At 41.0% G+C, this 10002-nt stretch overlaps 1 protein-coding gene across 2 annotated transcripts in view; it reads right to left on the bottom strand.

Moving 5' to 3' along the window:
* SCG3 (secretogranin III) overlaps positions 1–6280 on the bottom strand; it is a 25451-nt gene extending 19171 nt beyond the window's left edge. For both annotated transcript variants that reach the window (XM_066328438.1, XM_066328439.1), the window contains exons 1-7: positions 6049–6280; positions 5307–5359; positions 4718–4763; positions 4408–4623; positions 3256–3398; positions 2005–2166; positions 1514–1691 (exon numbers count right to left, since the gene is read on the bottom strand). In XM_066328438.1, coding sequence (XP_066184535.1) covers positions 1514–1691; positions 2005–2166; positions 3256–3398; positions 4408–4623; positions 4718–4763; positions 5307–5359; positions 6049–6133 — 883 coding nt within the window. In that variant the 5' untranslated portion in view covers positions 6134–6280. The remainder of the gene's footprint in view (positions 1–1513; positions 1692–2004; positions 2167–3255; positions 3399–4407; positions 4624–4717; positions 4764–5306; positions 5360–6048) is intronic.
* Between the last annotated feature and the right edge of the window lie 3722 nt (positions 6281–10002).

The raw sequence follows: 10002 nt of genomic DNA, 5'->3' as shown, positions 1-10002 counted from the left end.
TAGGTAGAGTTTTCAACAGTCTATAATTTTTATTTTATTTGTTTGTGAACTACTTAGTAGATCAGTCTGGCTCTGTATGAAAGGGATTTTTTCTCCTACAAGATCCATGGGTTCAAGGACAAAAATATAAAGTGTCCCAAACGAGACTGCTACTGTGCACAGGTCCATGACTTGCATACTGGGACAACATAACATTACATGGCTGGGAGGATCATGACTTCAGAATAGGATAAAAAAAAAAAAGTTATAAAAATAATCAGGTTTTTATAAAAATAATCACCTAACTGCCTCTTAGCTTTTCTTTTCCCACTATGTTTACATGCTGAACAATATTACTGATACTTTCGTGTCAGCAGTGTGGAACTCCCCCATCACAGTCACACAAGCTCTCCCCACTGCCCAGGCTGTCACTGAAGGACCCAACAGAGCCAGGGGCACTGTCAGTCAGGGACAGCCAGAAAAATACTCCCAACCCTGGCAGAGGGCCAGCCACTCCGGAGAACTGCTGAACAGGCTTTTTACTGCTGCCTGCAATTTAACACAGCTGAAGGATGCAACTGAATCCCTCTCCTCCAGCTCCATACAGCCTGACAGGTGAACACATAAAACAGGAGATGTGCAGCCAGTGGACCTGGTTCTGTTTGCCTGATAACCTGTTAAACCCAACAAGCCTGTCTGTGTTTTGAGTGGAAAAAGGAGAAGAACTAGCATGCAGAATTGCCATGGGAAAATTAAAAAGAACAGGAAGAAGAATATAAAGTTTGTAGATTGGATTTGAGCAAAATATACCCTCAAGTTTTTCATTTTAGCTCTCCACTCAGGTTCATATGGGGACAATCTGAAGCAGTATTAATGCTCCTGCAGGACAAAGGATCTACAAAACACCACCCTCTCCCAATCCCTCCAAAAGTCAGAGTGTGTGTGTGGCTGCACAGTGTGTGTGTGTAGAGGGTGCTGACACAGGGCTGTGGCAAGGAGCCACAATCTTGCCTGCAATAACTGGAAGGCAGTGATGTCCAGCACCGGAATAGGAAGAGACTTGCAGGGCTTTCACTGCAATAAACAGCAAACCTGTGGTTTGTGGAAAGGCTGGGAGGCTCAGACTCATTTACTGGTACCATCAGGGTGAGGATTCTGCTGTGGCTTACTCGTATCTCTGCTGGCTTGGAAGACATGGAAGTTACTGGAAAGATCTCTGGGGAAAACCATTTGCCAGTTTTTCATCATGTCCTTACGGGAATGAAAAGACTTCAGGGCTCCTGAATCACACAACACAAGATGGGAAGGGCTGTCTAGGTCACACTCTTTGCAGTTCTGAGTGCTGTTCCTGCCACTGTTTTGCCATCAAAATCACCAATCAAATTAGTTTCTGCTATATATCTTACAGAACATTTTCAAAGCATGTGGTCTCTTGTAACTAGGAAGGTTGTGGGGAAAAGAGCAAGAGAAAACAGAGAATCTTAATTTTTAAATTTTTTTCCTAAATATTTCTGTAATCACAGAATGAGCTCACCTGAGTTAAGACTTTTTAACAATGCATAAAAATTTGGAAAATATTGGAGGTCTTCAAAATTATCTTCAGAAGGCAGCTCATTTCTTCTTTCCAACACATTAGATGACGACCACGTGTTATCCAGTGTATCATCAACTTCTCCATTGATGAAACTATCCTGATCAGATTTGCTTGGTGTCTCCACATAAGACATAATAATAAAATAAATCTATAAGCACATTGCTTTTGATGATAGAATTAATAGAGCAAAAAATTCTAGCACAACCTCATACCATCATTGTCCTAATTGCAAGGCGAAGACTATACTATTTCTCAAAGTTATTTCAGTTGACATCTGGCTTCAATTCTAAAGTGACTCATGATTCTTTTTTCTATCAGACAGAATTTCTTTAAGAACACATCTTGTTTCTAGATTGAACTGACTATTCCCTAAAGAATGCAGTACTAGCACCATTTGGCAAGTAAGACAAAGTTATTAGCTAAGAAATTACCATTCTTTCCTGTTGCTTTTCTTTTGTATCACCGTCTGCTCTGCTGGCAGGGTAATCAAAGTCTTCAGACTCCTTCTCACGATCCCTTGCTTCATTTGCAATTAGCTGCTGTAAAACCTCTGCCACTTCATCTTCCAGGGTATATGCCTGACTCTCTGTGATCTGTTAAAATATTTGTGCAGAGTACTTATAGGATACTGTGCTTTTTTAGATCAAACATCAATATGAAACCTGATATCAGTATGAAAAAAGGTTGCTGTATGTGTTTGCTTCAAAGCTGAGCACAGCTGAATTAGGTGTAATACCTGTGTGTGTGCATACATGTATAAATACTGACATGTAAACATGTCTACATTTATAACAGTCATATACAAATATACATAGAAATACACATCAAATATGTGTGTGCACATAAACTCCACCCATTCACACACACAGCCTTCAAACCTCTTCAGGACTTAACACAGTAGAGTGCAGCTTGAAAGATGGAGCTGCAAGAAATACATGTGCTCTGTAACACGTTACAGTTGAATAATTACAACAGAATACAGTAGTATAGAATGGGAAAAAAGCAAACAGCTTTCCATGATATCATTAAAATGTTTTCTCTTTGCTTCATAACAGCTGTCACTTTAACAAGAACTCTCTCATGCAGCTGCCCCACAGCTCCCTCTGTAATCAGTGGGGTGCAATACCCAGCTGCAAAATCTAGTGTTCAAAAGATAAGGTATTTTAAAATAAAAGGATCCCAAATGGCAATGGCTAAAGCCATTGAGACATCCAGAGGTCAGAGACAAATCCAGTTTTCCTAAAAATCAGTAGTGTAATATATCCTCAACTAGCCAGCAGCAGTATGTGTTAGCTGATGACACTAATTAGCATTAGGTGGATAGGAATGAGTTTAGACCTTTTCCCCTGAAGTACAGAAAATAAATTAATAATAGAAAAGCACTCAGTGAAAATCAGAAGACAAATTAAAGGAAAAATGAGGGCAGACATGGGAGGAGTGCAATCAGTGAATGTTTTTTTAACATCAGAAACATTCTGCAGTTTGGCCTATTTTGTTGCAAAGACATCACAGCAACAACAACGTTATTGCAGAGCTTAACCAGCAAACCCAAATAGCTCTAGAAATTTAGCTTAGACCCTGAACCCCACTCTCTTCAGACAAAGTGTGCATCGGAATCGATTTCTGAAAGAGCATTAATCCAATCCAAAAAACGGTTAAATTATGATTACCAAGATACTTACTAGCCCCAGATTAAGAAGTTTTGAAACAATCTTGTCAAACACTCCTCTGTCATTTTCCTCGTAAATTCTTGCAGCAATTTTCTGAACGATGTCTTCAGCAGTTAAAGGAGTGCCATCTAACTGATGGAGGCCATCTGGATCGTCTGAAAGGATTACAGTTTAGCGTGTTCTGACCATCCTAACTCATCTAGATTAAATATCTCGTAAAAAATATCTGCCCACATCTTTTTCTCTTCAGAAAAAACCCTGCATTTTTAGACACATTAAGAATATACTTTGATACACACTTTGCAAACCACTAAATCAGTCACAGGGGAAAAGTTCTTTCTGTCAGTTTTCCACATCTGAAAAATGTCTTTCTGACTGGCTTACTCTCCTGTTTATAGAAAATAGTGGTACGATTTCCATATCCACTTATTTGTGTCTTCCTGGTATCTACTTTCATTGTATGGCCACTTAGATCAAAACAATTCATGACAAATGGCACACAATCTTGTTTCAATTTCAGCAAATTAACTTTTAATTATGTAGTTGTTACCTATGGCAAATAGGTATCATTGTGACAATGGGAAAGGGAATACGATGAGTGAGCTTTGGTCTGTGATCAGCATACTTTGATATAATTAAAAATATCCTCAGCTAAATGCTGCTTACAATTCTCAGAGGACTCACTTAAACTATAAGTCAATTAACTACTCCTGTAGCAAAGGCAAGTATTCTTTGGCCTTTGGTAATTTCTTCTAGGTTTGTGATTATGAGAATTATCTAAAACTGCACATAATATTTGGAATAAATATATGTGATTTAGCTGCATATAAAAGTACTTCTTCCTCACAAACCAGAATAAATACATTTTAATTAAAAAATATGTCCCATTTTGCTTCCATCAAATCTAAATTGCTAAAAAAACGTTACAAATTACACAGTTAGACTTTTCTTCATGGAAGTCTATTAAAATCAAGAGCAATTCTTTTGCACTGTGTTTCAAAAACCTAACTGTAATACAACAAGCTTCCACAACTGGAAATAATTGAAACTGCTCTCCAGTAACAAACAGAGCTCATGTTTAGTAGTGAATACAACATTCATGAGGGCAATCAGTTTGCAAGAGAAATCTAACCTAGAAGTCACTGAAAGATGGTTATGGAATACCTTGGAATTTATAATCCAGCCCGCTTTTGGTGGAGTCATAGTCATCCACCAGCCTGCGGTTCTTGGTGGAGTCTGCATCATCAATGGCCAGCTGCTGTTCATACAAAGAGCTTCTCATTGACTCCCTCTCCTTCTCATTCCTTTCTCTTTCTGCTACTGATTTGAGCAGGTTCAGGTCATCAACAAAGGAATAATTCCTGAACTCTGGCTTGTTTTCTGGAAAATAGATCAATATCAACAGATAATAAAATCTTACACCTTTTTGAATACCATTAGGAATATTGCTATAAAACCAGGAATGATATTTTACCTGTGGGAGCTATTTTCCTATTCTTGTCTGCCTCAGCTTCAGCAATCTAATATATAAAAATAAAGCAAATGAAAGAGCAAACAGGTAGAAAGAATAAAACGTGTGATCTCTTAATTTATCAGTATCAGCAGAAGGTTTAATGCCTTATTTTTACTCTTAGTAAGAAGTTTGCCTGAATAAGTAGAACAGGAATAAGCACTTCCATCAGTACCATCCGTCCTCTGATCAGAACCAGACATTACAAGAAGCTGCATTACAAGACTTTCCATTTTAAGATAAATGCCAATTACATTTTCTTTCTTTATTCCCAGCTCATGCTGTATTCCCATATGATGTCAAAGGGGTGAGATTTGGAGCTAACAACCTGCTTTTAGAATGCTGGACAGTGAAAGTCTATATGCCAGTTCTTAAAAATTATTGAAACCTTATTTTGTATCTAACCCCATCAATAATCACTTTACTGACAAATCTTTTTTTACCCATTCATTACCCATTCATGATATTCATGAATCCAGTACCTGAAAAGCTAATAATATTTATAGGAATTCTGTTTTTAAAAAAATCAGAAATATTTTTTTATTTCACTCACCTGTTCCTCCAAAGGTCTTTCTACACTTAATTGTCTGTTGTGTATAGCTTTATCTAAAATAAACACACACACACACACATATATACACTCAGTTATATGATACATGCAACTACAAAGAGACAGCACATTTTCTTCCTAATTTATAGTTTTCTCCCATAAAACATGGTGTCTTAAATAGGATGCCAACTGCTAGTTCTTGCAAAAGATTTCAGTGTTCCTAGAAGAATGAGAACACAATAAAAAAAGTCAAACCTTGAAACAAAGCATGATTGGGGCAGAGGGAGAGGTTCTGCAGAAGACAGAAACACAGATACAGACTCAGCAACCTCTTTCTAATCAGAAAACCCACGAATTGGGGAAAAAAGGACTGGAGGAGATTGACTAAAATAGCAATAATCGGATTGGCACAACCAAGAGATTAAAAATCTCTTCCATCCAGAATACCGCGGGAGACAAGGAGCAAGCAAAGACTTGTGCAGACGCTGCTGTAGAATGGATGAAAACATTGCTTGGAAAAAACTGAAAAAATTCAGAGCTTTCCCCTCTACCAGCAGATATCCCTTCACTTGAATATTAGATTGCATCTTCAGTGATCGGCGTCTTGCACCAGGAATATTGTTGCTTTAGGATCTCATTGCTTTTAGCCAAGTGGAAGGAAAGTTTTTACCCTCCTCAATCTGTACCCCGCAGAACTTTCCCCATCGGCGGCAAGCGGCGAGAAGGCTGCGGGGCGGGCGCTTACCTGTGCCCGCGGGTTTGGGGAAGCCGTGCCCCCGGCCCGCCAGCAGCGCCAGCACCTGCAGCGCGACCGCCAGCCCGAGGAACATGGTGAGAGCGCGCGGCCCCGCCGGGGCCTGCCAGGCACCGCCGCCCGCGGGAGCCGCCCGGCCGGCGGGCGCTGTCCGGCCCGCGGTGCTGAAGCTCGGCGAAGCCGCTGCCCGGGGCTCGGCCCCTCGTCCCCGCGGCCGCAGAAATGGTCGAGGCCGGCCCCGGCGGCGGCCCCGGGCACGGGGAGGAGCCGGGGGCGGGCCGGGCCCGGAGCATGCGCGGCCCCCTCGCTGGGCGGCCGGGGCAGCGCTGGGCCGGGGGCGGCTCCGGAGCGGGCACGGCGGCTGTGGCGGCTCCGGAGCGGGCACGGCGGCCGTGGCGGCACCCACCGGGCACGGCGGCTGTGGCGGCTCCGGAGCGGGCCCGGCAGCCCTGGCGGCACCCACCGGGCCCGGCAGCTGTGGCGGCACCCACCGGGCCCGGCAGCCCTGGCGGCACCTACCGGGCACGGCCGGCCGCGCTCACACCGGGCTGAGCGGGACGGCACAGGACAGCCGGGCCCGCACCGCGGCTGAATCACTGCCTCTCATCTGCTCAGACCCTCTCCGCGGGGATGAATTACACAGCAAAGGCACAGTCGTCAGTGGCTCTTTTTACGACAAAGAGAGGACATGGAATGTTTAATTATAGCACAACGTGCTCTTTAAAATTCAGGATTTAATAAAGCAGTAGCACAAATGACAGTAAGCATTTAAGCTATTTCTGAACGTTTTCAACATTAAAATTTTAGCCCTTTTAAACACAGCACACCAACAAATCCCCAGGGATCGGAGGGAGACATTTTCACCAGTTCGCGGCAGAACAAAGGATTGCAGCGGTAGCTCTTTTCAGAGCTACAGAAGCCGCTTCCAAAATAAATCACCGTGTTCTTTCTTCAAAAGAGACCTCATCATTCTGTAGTCACAAATGCATACACTCAGGGAGCAGACGAAAATACTTAAATATTAGAAATGACAGTTCTTGCTGACTGCTAAAAATGGCTAAAACCTTCTATTTGAAGAGATGAAAAGGACCAGTGCTTTCACGAGAGAAAAGCAGGAACAGCCGAATTGTTCATTCCTTTATCAATGAATATACACACAGCATTCCTTTATCAATGAATATATACACAGCACTATAGCATAAACTGTGAAGACACAGAAAAGTAAAAGAATTATAATTATTTGAACCACAAGCACTAAAAAGAGTTGCAATTTTTCCCCTTAGCAGCCACTGTATATCATAGCCAAGTCTTTGCATATAATTTGGATAAAATGATACTCTAGTTTACATCAGATTCACTTCTATAAATTACTCTTCCACATCCAGAGCAATGAAAATAACTTCCAGAAATGGCCTGATAGCCCCAGAATCCTCACTTATCACCAGGCCTGGTGATTCTTGGAGCTGGGCCAGAGCTAGGAATTACAGGATATTTTGGATAAATACCTTTTAAGCATAGTTGTATGTAAGAAGAAAACAGCCTTATTTACACATTGCTTGGTGACCTACAAGGAAAACTATTATAATAAACAGATCCTTCCCTCATTTTAGAAGCACAGAAGACAAGCAGATTCCACAAGGAAGTGTAGAGTAACCTCCTCCCCTGCCATCTTCATTAGATGTGTATGTATAGCAACAGGAACCTCAAAACTACTGAAGTGTGATGATAAAGAAAAATGAAAAGATCAATTCTTACTTCAGTGTGGCTTTATATTCCATCTCAGTCTGGTATTAATTCAACACTTCATTGCCTGTGTAATGTTCTCAATGTAACAAAAATGTGTACTTTCTCTCCAGGTACCCTTCTTGATATTCCATTCCACTCAAACGTTTCCCACAACGCATTGTAAACGTGCACCAATTGCTAAGACTCTACACATTTCTCATTCAGTCAAAAGTTCTGTATAATGTAAAAGCAGTGAATGTATTTTAAACTTGCTGAAAAGAAGGTGTCTGTAAAGGAGTGAGACCAGAAAAGGAGCTCTGATTAGAGACAACAGCATGAAGAAGGTCAAAAACATGCCTGTTTATAGGATATGTCTACATATGGCTTTTTGGCTATAATGATACATCTAATTGTGTTTAAATGTGCTTGTTTTACAGGATATCCTTCTGTTTATGTGACAAATGTTTCTATTTCTGTTAAATCTTTTCTATATTATTTCCCAGATCCATACGGTTCATTTCCTTAGTGCTAAAGTGTCTCCTGCTTTGGCAAACCTCTCTAACAAGGAGCGATGAGAAGGACAGGGCAGGGACTGGGACTGATGGTGGGGAGAGAATTCAAAACCTGCCATCACTAAAACTTCAGACACAAACCCTTTTCCTGTTCATGGGCACTGCCAGCCACGTGCTGCAGCTGCCAGCACAGAGCACACTGGCACTGCCCCTTCTGCTTTGGCACACTGGGCCCCCTGCTCCTTGTGGTGCCCTGGTGAGCCTGTGTGACATGTGACAGATAATACATAATCTCTGCTAATTATGACAAAATAGGTTTAATCCTCATAGAAAAATGACTGGGTAAGAGTGCTGAATTTGTTTCTCATCACACCTGTTTCATTTGGCATCATTTACATCAACTTCTACAACACACTCCTCTGCCCAGTGCAGAGACAACACAGTGAAGAGCACAAGCGCTTCTATTTTGGATTCTATTTTGGCTCATACACAATCAACCCATTTTCTATTCTGGAACTATTTATTTCTAGCAATGTGAAATGAGCCAGAAAGAATACCACTTGCCTAACAGATGCCAAGGAGAACTCAGAGGAATGACAATTAGAATGTTTTTGGATGTGGTGAGAGCAGTTGATATGAAGCACAGAGAAATAACTGAAATGCAGCTTTTCAGTGTTATTTATGCAGTTGTTTTATAACCACACTTCAAAGTTTTTCCTCTAGCTGATGAAAAAAGAAGGCAGATGAAAGCAGGAGAAAGGCACAACAAGCCACCTTGCCAAGTTTATGCCTAGGTGGTAGACATTCCTTACTTCTGTGGATCTGCTTTTTCTACTTTATCTCGTACAATGCAAATGACATCCCAAATAACACAGTGCTTAAAAGGAAAAAAGGTGTCGGAAGAGTTACTGGTGATCTTTATGCAAGGCATTAGGTGTATCTATCATCATCTGACAATAAGTCATGTATTTTGCACATATGTGTGCAAAATAGTGCATAGTGCATGTGTGCACTAGTCATAGTCCTCTTGATTTCAGTGCAATTGTCAACAATTAACCATGCATAAGCCTGAGGCTTTGTGCTCTACGAATCATTTTACACACAGCATTTATTTATACACTGCCTAATGATATAAGAGATTTAAGACTCTAGAACAATGAAAAATAAAATTAAAAAGCCAAAGCTTGTGTGTTTTGAGCATTTATCCAAGTTCCATCAATTTTACCAGCAGCTTTTCCTATGCTTATTAAACTTATATTTTTGGTCTGCAGAGCTTATGAGGTTTTCATGCTTCTACAAAGTAATGTGATGTTTTCACATGAACAGTTCATAACAGAGATATTCTTAACCAACTCATTTCTAAAGTGAACTTTAAAAATTACCAGTCCATCTTTCATCTTAGCTTCAAGGAAATGTCCACTTTTAATACTTTTAAAAATAGGGATCCCAGTATGCTCCTACTGGGCTTTTCTCTTTATCTGATAGTAAATCAATTTGTAGCTTTGAAATTCAGCGTGATTTTCTGTCCAGATGCGTGTGGGAGATGGAGGGATACCTTTTCATTGGAAATACATAGCTAGGAAGGGATTATTTCAATTTCTTCCCCAACCTTTCTAGAACAAATCGCCAAAATTACCTTTGAACTGAAATACAAGCTCCTTGGTGAGAACCTTCTCAAGAGGACAAAACGCCTCCAGGGTAGTGGGAA

Source organism: Sylvia atricapilla, chromosome 13 (genome assembly GCF_009819655.1).
Source record: "Sylvia atricapilla isolate bSylAtr1 chromosome 13, bSylAtr1.pri, whole genome shotgun sequence".
Taxonomy (NCBI): Eukaryota; Metazoa; Chordata; class Aves; order Passeriformes; family Sylviidae; genus Sylvia; species Sylvia atricapilla.
Note: the sequence above shows the minus strand (reverse complement) of the source record. Positions and strands in the feature narration are given on the sequence as shown.